The sequence below is a fragment of the Lingula anatina genome, chromosome 5, assembly GCF_051362555.1.
Source record: "Lingula anatina isolate TDL-2025a chromosome 5, LinAna3.0, whole genome shotgun sequence".
Lineage (NCBI taxonomy): Eukaryota > Metazoa > Brachiopoda > Lingulata > Lingulida > Lingulidae > Lingula > Lingula anatina.
In genome coordinates this window covers 2,572,358-2,584,946 of record NC_141771.1, presented here as the reverse complement: position 1 = coordinate 2,584,946, position 12,589 = coordinate 2,572,358, and the positions used below count along the sequence as shown (strand labels likewise).

Sequence of the window (12,589 nt, the reverse complement as noted above, 5' to 3'; positions counted from 1 at the left end):
GTTGTTAAAATGTAAGAGTGTTGAAAATGAGGCAGCGAATAAAATATTTGAAAAAATGGGGTGGTCAGGGAACTGCAACCATATTTTTCTTAGCTTATGTCGGTCTTTCCCAAATTTTGGCTGAGTTTTCGTCTTCGGCTGCAGGGAATAAAAAACAGTAATAAAAATACACATTTACTGCAGTAATAAAATGCCGTTTTCAATATCGGTCGATGAACCAGAAATTACAAATGGAATTTACTTTAATTTGTCAAGTCTTAGGTGCCCTTGTCATCATATGCATGCTTATATAACCGTACAAAAATAGAAAAAGAAAAAAGTTAGTAGACAAGTAACGAAGCTAATTAAACTTATTTAAACTTGGATAAAATTATATTTATTTGAATCAGAACATCACATATTACACCGATGTTTTGTGCTATGCTGACCGCTAGCGAGCGAATTATAGCAACGAAATATCAAAATATTCCAAAACAACTTAGTAGCATGTCAGAAGCTATGAATATATCATAACAACACCAAGCCGACACTATAACGCCGAGTTGTCTTTTGGAATATAGACCAATTTAACAAGTTCGCCTTTTTCTTTAATACTAGTTACTTGGTTGCTGGGGCTGGCAACAATTATCACCCCATCCTTGCCATATTTTTGAGTGATGAGAGACGCGTTTTCCTCTATCCCAGTTTCAGCATGTGGGACCACTTTATTCGTTGAACTGCCGCTCCCAGTCTTTTCCCCGGCAGTCAGAGCAGCTTTCTGTGCCTGTAGATTCTGGTACTGCTCCAGGGTCATGAAGTGAGGCTTAAACCCGAACACTGGGGTGAGATCTGGTAATGTGATATGCGCCTCCGTCTCTTCCTCGTCCTCGCTGCCATCTTGACCACACCTCCCTCCCTCCTCTCCCTCTTTCTCCATTCTCCAGGCATCACTATTAACGATGCGAAACCCGTCCCCTGTCTCCACATTTATGCTTTTTAAAGCACCCTGCGGATCAGTCACATACACTCGCCTTGTGCTCCCAGGGTGCTTCTTCTCCATGTGACTGACGTACTGCGTTCGTCGGTGGAGTGCAACGCTGCAAAGTGGACACTTGTACGCGCTCGCGTGCTCGTGGATTTTGCGCACGTGCGCTTTCATGGAGTCCTCAGAGCGAAACGTTTTGCCGCACTTGGAACACGGGATTTGTTTGGTTTCTCCATGGACCAAGCTGCGGTGACGGCGCATGTTCTGCTTGCAGTTGAAACTCTTGCCACACTCAGGGCAGGCGTGAGGTTTCTTACCTGAAATATACAATAAGAACATATAATGATTTTTTTAAGTGTCGAATTTGAAATAAATTTCCCTTTCTATTTCAAGGGCAGGTTTTCTGATTACACTAGGTCACGGTCCAATTCACGAACATTGTCAGATAGGAATTTTAATTTAAAAGTCACAATCCGATAACATTTGCTGAAATATTCTCAAACGAAACCACCCAAATTATCTTGTTGCAGGAAGTTTTCACCTAAAAATACAGTACCACATCTTTTATAAATTTATAACTAAACTGTCATGATCACAGCATATACTAATCAGTTTAAATTCTACTGGATATACAGTGAATGAACTAACTCAAGTCTATCACAGGTTAAGATAATCTATTGGTAATATCAGCAATTGATGACTATCTCTGAGGCCACCTGGTTACATAAAACTGCTGTGTATTTACTTACCTGAATGCAAAGCTAGATGTCGTCTCAGAACCCTTGATGATGCCAGCACCTTGTAGCAGATACCACATTGGAACTGTCTCTTCATCAGATGACAGTCATTAATGAGTTCCTTCATAGACTGTTTGGTTTTAAATGACTTGACACAGAGATGACACAGGTGCCTGTAATCGAAAAAAAATAAAATAAAAAACACTCTAATTCTTCAAATAATACATTGATGCCTTACAGTAAACCATTAAAAATGTGTTTAATACATAAAACAAGTATCAGCTCTTTTAAAATATCAAAATTACATTTTACAAAAACATCATCCTTTTTTTGTTCCATGTATTATGTTCCATATTATGACGTACAGTTTTATTATTGTATTATTGTATTGTTTCATGTATGATGTACCGTATCATGACGTACAGTATGTACTGTTTTATTATTATTATTATTATTATTATTATTATTATTGTTGCCAAAACTCTAAATAGAATGACACAAACCTGTCCACAACATGAACTCTTTGAATATGAGCCTCCAGTAAATCCTCTCTGCGGTATGTCTTCCCGCACTCTCTGCACTTGTGTTGTCCACACAACTCTTTTGGAACATGTGCTTGCTTCAAGTGGGTCTGAAAGATTCGACGCATGCTGAAAGTCTTTCCACAAATGTGACATTTCAGATTGAGCTGTTCTTTTATTTCTCTTTCATACTCTTCATATTGGGGATGGTCCTGATGGTAACGCTGGTTGTGGAAGTTTAACGCCTCCAGATGTTTGCAGCTCTTTGTACACAGTTTACATTGAACTGATTTTGTTGGCTTCACTGGGCGACTTGAATTTTCTCCTCCTTTCTGACTCTGTCTGGGGTTTACTTTCTTAACCACTGGGAAAAAGTAAATAAATAAATAAATAAATAAATAAATAAATAACACTGCATAATATAAGTGTAACTTAAAGCTTGTTATACCAAAGTTTGAATTCATATTTATGAAGTAATTACCTACTAGTATAGTACACGAGCATATTCTCAAGTATTAATTCACAAGCTTTCTATCTGAAGTCGGGAATATTAATGGCATTACCATTATAACAATGGGGAGAATACCTTTTGTAGTCCTAGTATGGAGCACTGCTGCTTTCCTTCTGGTGCCATATCTGTGAGCAAATGGTGCAATGTCTGAGATCACAACAGCAGTTTTGACTGGATCGCTATTACCCTGTAGACCAAGATTCTGTCTACTAGTATAAATAGGAAAGGTTTTACTAACAATCTCAATAGGATTTTGGTCTTCAGAGCTCTGTTTCTCATTCCTGGCAGTACCCAGTAGGTCAGTGTTGTGCTGAATTTCAGTGTCAGTTTTCACACCATTGGCAGTAGCAGTGTGTGTAACTATGAGCTGTTTACTTGACGAGTGTTCTGTTTCCTTTTCCAGTTCTTTTTCAGAGTCCACCTCAGGTTTTATTTGCGTTACCATTTTGGGTTCAGAATATTTGGCCATTGGCTCAATGACAGTGACCGCTTCTGTTTCTGTGGGTGACGGTGTTGTACTGGCCGTGTCTTTCTCGGCCTCAGCGTCAGCAATGAGGTCGTTACAAATACAGGTACTCCATTTTCTTTGTCGCAAATCACAGACCAATTTATCTTCCTCGTGCTCCAGCATACCGCCTGGTATCTCCAGACTAACGCTGTCATCAGAGTGTCTCTGAACTTTAATCACACTAGATGGATACCTTGTTAAAATGTCAGACTGTTCATATTTAGAACTTGAAGCATAATTAGTTGGCGATAACCTTGGTTCGGTCGTTGATGTTGAAAAGATCGACAACACATCTAGAAATTTAGTCAATGCGAGCTCATTGAAGATAATTCTAACGTCGCCGCCTTTTACTGGTACCTTTATCCGTTTTCCCATTTCGTTGAAAATACTAAAACGTAACGGATTTTGTCACAATAAAAGCTGAATTCACTTTTCCATCCAGAGATTAAAACATCAACAAAATAAACTACACGTTACTGGACTTCTCAAGCAAAAGAGCTAAATTTTTAACCTCTTTTTAAAGAAGACTTCCCCGTGGTGAAGGTCACGAGTTGGAGAAGGATGGAGTTGAGTACGGAAGTGACCGACGGACTTCAGTTGTCCGGGGACAGTGCTCACATCCCGGACAGTGTCTTTGGTGCTTTGGTAGAAAGTGTGTGTGACGATCTGTTGAACAGAGAGAACGGCGGGGAGTTACAGATAGGTATACAGGTGTTGTCAAGGGGTGCCGTTCACACCCCCTGACCCGAACTTGCCAACTTTAAGTTTAACACTGACACAGTGACAGTGACAGTGACACTAATCTGGAGTCTGAAATACAGTGTAGATCAATGTCTCCTGGCCATTTTAATCGATGAATTAACAATGTGTTTAAATATATATTTACTAGTCATGGGAGCATGCTTAACTCTTCATTGTATTTGCTGTACACATGTATGAAATAATTACATATATGACATGCAAGTTTTAAGTTACTTAGTTAGTAATGCCTATAGCATCTTCTGTTTGCATTTTTTTTTTAGGGGGGGGGGGGTTAGAAGTACCTAGGGAAGTAGATAACATATTGATTATTATTATCTATTTTTCTCTTGATTATTAGATGTGTTTGCAGTCATTGTTAAATGAACTTGCCTTTTATATTTTAGACTGGTGCAAATAAAAAATATGTATTATTGGATGTAAATTCTCTGATTTAATCCTTTGTTCTCATTATTTCAGCAGACAAGTTTGGCTCAGTAGACAAAGCCAGCCTCAAGGAAGCTTATGCAGCTTTAATGACATTTTCCTTAGAATGTGCCAAGAACAATGCCGATAGTTCCAATATAAGGTTAATAGGGGTTTTAGATAAATATTTTCTCTTCAGTTAATTGTAATTAAGGCATTTTATATATTTACACAAGACAATTTATTAAGAATGTATTTGTCTTTAACATAGTCTTAGACTTTTTCTTTGCAAAGTATTATTTTTGAATGATACACTTTCATTTAAAAATACTGAATGATAAATGTAAAGGACATTCTAATTTTTGGATACATAATGCATTTCGGATGATTTTAACCCAGTAATGTGTTGCAGACAAATTAAATTGAACAGCCCAAAAGGAGGTTAAACTGATTTTTGTATTTCTTTTGTAGCTCAGTTCTAGAAGATTGCAAATTTACCACAGAAAGAATAAAGACATTTACAAATATATTTTTGGTAAGTTTATAGTCCAGAATTATTATATATATATATATATATATTTTTTTTTTTTTTTTTTCACCATTTTTATGATGGTTCAGGTGACAGTTTAAATGAGCAATGAGATAATATATTAGTAGGCCTCTTTATCTGTGAAGTATTTAAAGGGTTTGCTTCATGCCGTCAGAATGGCCTGAACGGAACATATTCTTCAGAAAACATGCCCAACTAACGATATCTTTATCCAAATACACAAATTAAAAGCTCATTTTGTAAATTTTTGGCTTTAAAAAACGTCCTATTTGCTCGGCCTGGGAGTTAATGAGCTACGTGGTCACGTGGTCCAATGACGACAATCGAGCCACTGGAGAACAGAGCGTGCTTAGCTGTCAAACTGAGCTGCATTGTCTACCTGTAAGATGACTTCTCTGGCTTCTGATAAAAGTTTATACTCATTCAAATCTCTTACCCGAGGGGTCTAAATCCTCGTGAAGCTGTGTAAAACCATTTCCCGTCTAGTCATTTCTTTAACAAGCATTTCATTATGGTTATCCCAAGTTGTATAAAACACTGCATTTGAATGAGTTAAGGGAAATGTTGATTATTGCATATGAGGTCCATGTTATTTGTGAAATTCAATTTATTTTATTAAACCGCTGACACTCCGTCTTGCATACTTTTATTAAACTGAGGTAAACAATGCCCGTTACCTTTACAAGTCCTATCTTAATCATCCATCTAACTGGAACTTCCTTTACCTCTTAATTAGAGGGTTAAATGGCATTCAATTTGTCTTGCTTGTACCGAACGCACTCTCTATCTAAGCTTTACTCCAGTTATCTCAGGTAAAAATCTACCTGTGCGTTAGTTACAAAGCGCAGCTCCCGTAGACCTGGGGGTACTAGATAAAATCTGAACACCAGGTTTATCGAGGAGCTAGAGAAAGAAAGGAAGAATTTTTCCTGCACAACTTCAGAGGAATTTTAACACGGACTTGATCCAGCTTAGACCTCCAAACTAACAGGGTGACATGGGCAATTTTCACAAACAAATCATAAAACTATATTTCAGTTAACCGCCTTTAAAATAAATATACCGTTCTGGGAAAATTAAAATAGTTATTAAATCGCAAGAATATTTTTGACTTAAATGATGATTTTATTATTAATGGAAATTAAGCTACTATATGAGGTACATTTGCTGTGATTACGCTGTCCTTCATGTTTTGCGTAAGTCTACATTTTGCTGTATGTGCTTGTAATCTTTTTAAATATGTGCGTACAATTTTTGCAGGTCTGGTTACCCCCCTGTTATGTGATGAGAGTATTAATTTGGCAATTAGTTCCTTAGCTTATTTGAATAGAATTGCAGTGTAAAATTTTCAACAAGATGTTGGCGAAATAGCCCATTACTCTTTGTAGGTATTTTCCCCGTCAAAGTTTGTCTAAAATTATCTTTCAATCTTTACTCTTTCAAAGACAGTATAAAGTTACCTGACATATTTTCGTGTAAACTTAATGACAAGCCAAGTGTCTCCAGTTCATTCCGTACTCAATTTTACCCAAGCAAATTTTTTTCTTGAGTAGATCTTTATAGCACGGTGTTATAAGCTTACAAATTTGAAAAAAAAAAAAATTGCGTACTGATGCAGAATTTGCGTTTCAAGTTATAAAATAATCAATCTTTTAAATTATTTAATATTTCAGATGAAATAATCTTCAGAAACAAATCCTCAAAGCATAAACGAATTAGGATAACGAACCATTTTATTATAGCAGTTCCCATTTTTTCTTTAATATAACGCTCTTTTTCCTGTTTTTCCTCAACACGTTTTCTTCCACGGAAGCTTCAAGATACCCTGAGAGCAATTTCTTTTATTAACCGTGTTTGAACTTAATTGTTTAAGTATTGATATTTAACGCCATTTACAAATACCAATAAAATAACCCCATGAAATAAATGAGATACATTGAAAAATATGAAAGCCCACCAAGACGAGTTTCATACCTGTTATTACCTGGCTTGGGAATTGCAGCGGTGCATAATTAACAGGTTTGTTGTAAACGAGCTTTTGGTCAACTACAATGCATTTAAAATGCATCAGCAATCAGTAAGTTTGCCAACTGATGACAGTTAATCTGAAAGGCTACCAGCTCTTGATATGATCTAAACCACCTGAGGTGACCATGATCTAGAGCATCGCAACTATTGTCACAGAAGTTAGTAAGTAAGTCACGGAAGACCGTCACAGACAAAGAAAGATTGTCAACGAAAGCTGCAATTTTGGTGAATCCCACGGCAACACACCGAGGCATAACGAAAATTCCTCAACTCCGTTCAACACAACTTTCCTTAACTTCTCCGTCTCTATGCGCCATGCAGCTCAGTTGAGTCTCGTAGACCTTTATCGTGATTGTCGTCACAGTACCACGTGACCCAGATCTGTTGCTTCATTTTTGCATATTGAGGTGAGGTTTACTAAAACGCTTTTTTTTCTACTAATAGATTGTTTTTATAATTTTTAAATGGCGGGGATCGATTAAAACATACCATTAGTGTATAGATTGAGTGCTGTATCTTCAAAATTCGAGAAATGGATTTTTACATGAACATTGTCCTTTAAATTTTTGTATAGCCCTTTAATTTGCCTCTCCTTTCTTTAGTTGTTCAACATTCTTTTCTGTCATTATGGCATTCAACACTATAAGCTTTAACATGTGATATTTATTTTTAGGAAAAGAAGTCCCATATTCAAGCATTATTAGGAAGGTAAGTTGATTCATATGTAAAATGTATAAATAAATAAATAAATGAAGTAAAAATCCATCTGTCAAAATAATTGTAACTGTTATTGTACATGTGGATAAACAATTCTAGAACTGCAAACAGACTTGGAAAAAGTGCAATAAAAGTTTTCTTTGTAGCAGTTGACTTGCCAGACATTCTAATTGTGGAAAAGAAAACATTTTAAGTTGACACATACATTGTAAATCATTAAATGAAAAAGTGTATTTTAATATATTAAAACAACTAAATTTGCTTTCAGTGTCAGCCATAATCCCCCTCATATAGTGGATGTTGACTGGAGACTAGATTACTATATAAAGGTGAGAAGCAGATAAACAGAACAGTCATTGCTTAACAAGAACCTCATCACTGTAAAGACTGCATTTTTGGTATGAATAATATTTTCACTGGAATGCCAAATGCAGTGCTGATGGCACAGGTGGATGTATAATTTTGTTAAGGGTTTGGGGTGCAAGGATTAAAAAATTGTCTCACTTCAACTGGCAGATACAACCTCCTTAGACAAAGACTAATTTACTATTATATGTTTGACACGGGATGGAAAAATGCTGGGTTTTGTCTTGCTTTACTGTTTTTTTTTACTTTGTTCTTTATGCTTTATTGTTGGGGGTGGGGAGGGAATGAGGGAGATGGTCAGTAATTATGATTGAGGTGCGTGTCTAGATCTGATACTTCCTATTTAAGGTTTGGATTTTACTTTGAAGAATTTGTCTTCACTGTATTCAGTTTAGGGTGTGACTTGTGTTGTACGGGAGATTGGATTAATGTATAAATGTAAGAGGAATGTACGCACAAAATGTTTTCTTATGAATGAGATAAGCAACAATCTTCAGATTCTGCTAAAAAAAAAGCAAAATTGTTTTACCCCAGTGATTTATGCTAATATTTTAATTGAATTTTTCTATCATTATAGTTTACAGAAAATAAGAAAATAATCTTCTTGATATTTTTCAGAATAACCATGTGGATAAAGTCAATCAGCCTACTTATCTGATAACATTAAAAACAGAGGTGAGATTCATGATGAGCATCAAAATAGCCAACATTTTGCTATGAAATGACTGATAGTAGTACAAATAAGAAGCAGCATACTTAAGAAAAGCATAAATAGCCAATTACTACCCGTAGTCAACTAAATTTAAGGTCTGTTTGATGGGTCATAAACCAGATTTATCAGTAACAAAATGACAAACATAAGGCATTGACGCATGCAAATCATAGTGCCAAATATTAGATAAATGAATGAATAAATAGATAAATACATTCCCACACACTTGTAATTATGAATTGAATATGGAAGCAAAAGTAAATTAAATTTTTTTCCTTACTGGGATTATAGGAGTGTGGACAACAAGACACCAAAGATGTTCAGTTTGCTTGCACCATGGAACAGTTACAGGTAAGTTTTCTTGTTTTCTTTCTTTCTTTTTTTTTTTCGATAGGTGTTGGGGAAAATACAACTATGGCAGTATGTACCTGCATACAAAGATATACTAGTGAGATTTTGTTAAAGGTTTGTGTGCAAGAATTTAAAAAATTGTCTCACTTCAGTGGGCAAATATGACATCTTCGACAAAGACCAACTTACCATTATGTTTGACACAGGGATGAAAAACTGATGGGCTTTGTCTTGCTTTACTAATCTTTTTTTTTTTTTTTTTTTGCTCTTAATACTTTATTCTAGTGTGATAAACTGAAGTAAAAAATATTTATTGATATCATCATTATGGAGAAATCATTGTACCTTGTGTAAGTTTGAATATTCCATTTATGTTTTAGGACCTGGTTGGAAAACTAAAAGATGCTACCAAAAGTCTGGAAAAAGCAAGTCAGATGTAGACAGTTTTAACAATCTTTCTCACAGCAGGCGAAAGAAGCACTGCACCCTACTCCCTTCCCTAGTGTGAAACTGTGCAGAAAAAGCAAGTCAAATACTTGTGATGTTTAGTGATGTAAAATACCAGTAGCTCTAACTTTGTACAGAGAGACCATGTTCAACTTGTGGCTCAGTCATTTCAGTAGTGTACAATTGATGGGGCCTGATTTCCCCAAATCACTTCATTGTAAAATGTATGATATATGATGTAAATATAAAGAAATGCTGATATATTATGAGAGACAATAATACACTGTAGATTTCAGATTTATTGAGAAATATGTATTAAATCAGATGCAATTTACCTATCATTTTTTAAATTAAAATTTAATCACAAATTGTACAAATTAAAATAAAACATAATGATGCTAAAAAAATGCCTCAATATCAATTCTTTAATTTTAAATTTATGAGGTGAAAGCTATACTGGTTAACCATTATCTTTTTTTTCTTCAAAAAGATGCTTTTTGTGGTTGAGGGTCCAAGAAAAGTCCTTTATTTTTTGACTTATTTTTAACTGGCATAAAATCACAATTGTATTATGTTATATTATATTAATATTCAAATAAATCTAAAATTTTCCTGAAAATCATGAATTCATTTTCCATTCTAGTGTTGATTGAAAATTTTCAGAAGTGTAGTACTCTACCCCAGTACGTGTAATCATTACATGTGTGGATGTTTGTTGGGTTCATAAAAGCAAATTAGTAATTTATGTAAAATCACTTTTCAAGTAAAATACCAGTTGTGTGTTTTTAACATGCTCCCTTGGTGTTTTTAATGAAGAAACATAGGCCTATAAAGACACCTAATTTTAACGATAGCTGCATTACTGTTTATAATACACAGTCAACGTAGTAATCGTGGCTGCTTTTAATTGTGTTATGAGGTCCTGCACCTGGCACACCTAACACATTCTCCTCTAGCGTTACTGCAAGTTACCTTGTCAACGTCAGTCGCTATAATAACAATTTTGTGCCCGTTGTAGTTGGATTACAAACCTCCAAGAATCAGTCTCTCTCTCTCTATCTATCTTACCTGTACTATGCGGTGAATCTAAAAGCGCTGTTCTTGAGACATGGAGCCATTGAATGTTCTAAAAGTTAATAATTATAAGAAGAAAAAGAAGAACAAGAATGATGCACATCTGTGGCTCTATACGCTGCGTTCGACATGCAACAATGCAATGCTGTAGTTTTCACTGAGGATTTGAAAATCAATATTAAAAGAACACCAACAGATCCTGAAATTTAGCCGCCATGCTCGTTACACATATATGTTTAGAAAACAAGAAAAATAAATAAATAAATAAATAAATAATAAAAAATAATTAAATAAGTAAATTTCGTCTTGCAAGAGTGGTTTACAGAGAGTCACTGCTCATAAACCAACTTGTCAAGTTTGCCTGGCCTTGTGACAATGACCCTGGCGAGTCTGAGACACCTGTTGTTGTTGTTTTGGGGTCCATATATTAATGCGGGCATGTGCCACAATACTGCCAGTCTGGGGACAGTGTCACAGTAGAACTTGAGGCCGAAATCTGGTCTCAACTTTAGGACCAAAATTTTAGTCTACCCCTTACCAGGGCGACAGATTGATTTTTCAGAAGATTTTCACAGATATATCGTTAGATAAATAGTCATTCTCTGGCTTTTTTAAGATTTCCCTATAATATCTGCCACCCTGGTAGAGGGTAATTTTAGTTTACTTCATCAGAAGTAATCCATCTTTATTAAATATTGGTAGACTGTCATAGATAGAAAAAATTGGTCACTGTTAAAGCTCAATGATGAGTTCATTTTAGCGGAATATTTGGATTTATCATTAATTTGAATATATTATAATGCCTGTCCTAAAGTGAAGTCTTATTTTTGGTCTTATGTCTTTTTTTCTTTTGTGCCACTGGCCCCTAGTTCCAGTAAATTATAGCAGCTGTACCAGTAGAACTATAATGTGTCCGATATTGTATAGTTCTAAATTACCCAGATCAGCTGCTCTAGTGAATGTACAATGAATACTGTAGTTGGATATCGTCTTAATTTCAGGTCTGTAACCAGCATGTTTCAAAAGATTTTTTTCTGAAAATGTGGACCTTTTCTCCCCATACTTAGTTGGCCCAATTTGAGAGAGAGATCCCAGATCAAATTTTGATTTAGAGTGGAGATTTGCTGACCAACATGGTACTCCGCTCTAACACCACCTCTCCTACTAGCTTATACTTTTGTAGAGAGAGAGAGAGAGAGAGAGAGAGAGAGAGAGAAATTTAGCTTCTCTAAGATGCCCATGTCCTGATCTCACTGGTGCCTCATTCATCTGAAATTCTGAAAACCATTACTGCTGAAATCCCTCACGTAAATTTCTTTAAAAACAGCTGATTCTGTGCATTGATGAATGGTTTGTCATCGAATTATTTTCTAAAATGCATTAGGATTTCTTAAGTGCTTTTAAAATGCGTAACAAAGACGGCCGCAAGTTCCCGGCACAACTGTTTCTCAAGCATTGATTGCGCATAGATAATACACATGTACAAACTACGTAAGAAAAGGAGAAACATCTCCACTGAAAACGAACAAATTGAGAGATAAAAATCAGACAAACGTGACTCATAGCAGAAAGTACAAAAGATACAGCTGGGCGCGGTTCCCTGCAGTCACCGATAACGGTAATTAAAATGGTGGAGATTTCATAGATATGAGGACCAAGACTCGTCTTCTGACCCCCTCCCTAGACTCCCCTCACCGTACAGAGACTTTTATCTCGAGATAAGGTTCAGATAAGGATAGCGCACAGGGGGCGGTCGCCTTTCCCACCCCTCTCTGTTTCTCTCTCCTCTCGCCACTCAACACTCAAAAGACTTACCTGTTTTTAGACCCAATTAGACTACGGTATTCAATTATGTTTAGATAAAAACTTTCATTTAATTAGATTCCCGTGAAGTATTTAGTGAAAACTGAAGATAACGGAATATTCAAAAATTACAAAT

The 12,589-nt window shown here is 35.7% G+C and overlaps 2 protein-coding genes across 3 annotated transcripts; one reads left to right on the top strand and one right to left on the bottom strand.

Moving 5' to 3' along the window:
* Positions 1 to 344: 344 nt before the first annotated feature.
* On the bottom strand, positions 345 to 3,675 carry LOC106172820 (uncharacterized). Its single transcript, XM_013553726.2, has 4 exons — positions 2,809 to 3,675; positions 2,205 to 2,586; positions 1,714 to 1,874; positions 345 to 1,281 (listed from the first exon to the last, which is right to left on the bottom strand). Exons 1-4 carry the CDS (start codon positions 3,614 to 3,616, stop codon positions 530 to 532), a joined length of 2,103 nt encoding a protein of 700 aa, XP_013409180.2. The 5' UTR covers positions 3,617 to 3,675; the 3' UTR covers positions 345 to 529.
* Positions 3,676 to 3,779: 104 nt separating this feature from the next.
* Positions 3,780 to 10,204, top strand: LOC106172821 (COMM domain-containing protein 3). 2 transcript variants are annotated; one of them, XM_013553727.2, is made up of 8 exons: positions 3,780 to 3,944; positions 4,460 to 4,568; positions 4,877 to 4,940; positions 7,657 to 7,691; positions 7,969 to 8,029; positions 8,685 to 8,741; positions 9,070 to 9,129; positions 9,510 to 10,204. In XM_013553727.2, exons 1-8 carry the CDS (start codon positions 3,803 to 3,805, stop codon positions 9,567 to 9,569), a joined length of 588 nt encoding a protein of 195 aa, XP_013409181.1. In that variant the 5' UTR covers positions 3,780 to 3,802; the 3' UTR covers positions 9,570 to 10,204. The 2 variants fall into 2 exon arrangements, with proteins under 2 accessions (XP_013409181.1, XP_013409182.1); XM_013553728.2 differs by having other exon boundaries at positions 3,795 to 3,944; positions 4,463 to 4,568.
* The last annotated feature ends 2,385 nt before the right edge of the window (positions 10,205 to 12,589 follow it).

Coding starts and splice junctions, on each gene's coding strand:
- LOC106172820 (XM_013553726.2), bottom strand. CDS start 3,616: ATGGGAAAACGGATAAAGGTACCAGTAAAAGGCGGCGACGTTAGAATT. Junction 2,587..2,808: donor CCATACTAGGACTACAAAAG/GTATTCTCCCCA, acceptor ACTTTTTCCCAG/TGGTTAAGAAAGTAAACCCC. Junction 1,875..2,204: donor AGAGTTCATGTTGTGGACAG/GTTTGTGTCATT, acceptor TTTCGATTACAG/GCACCTGTGTCATCTCTGTG.
- LOC106172821 (XM_013553727.2), top strand. CDS start 3,803: ATGGAGTTGAGTACGGAAGTGACCGACGGACTTCAGTTGTCCGGGGAC. Junction 8,742..9,069: donor TGATAACATTAAAAACAGAG/GTGAGATTCATG, acceptor CTGGGATTATAG/GAGTGTGGACAACAAGACAC. Junction 9,130..9,509: donor GCACCATGGAACAGTTACAG/GTAAGTTTTCTT, acceptor TTTATGTTTTAG/GACCTGGTTGGAAAACTAAA.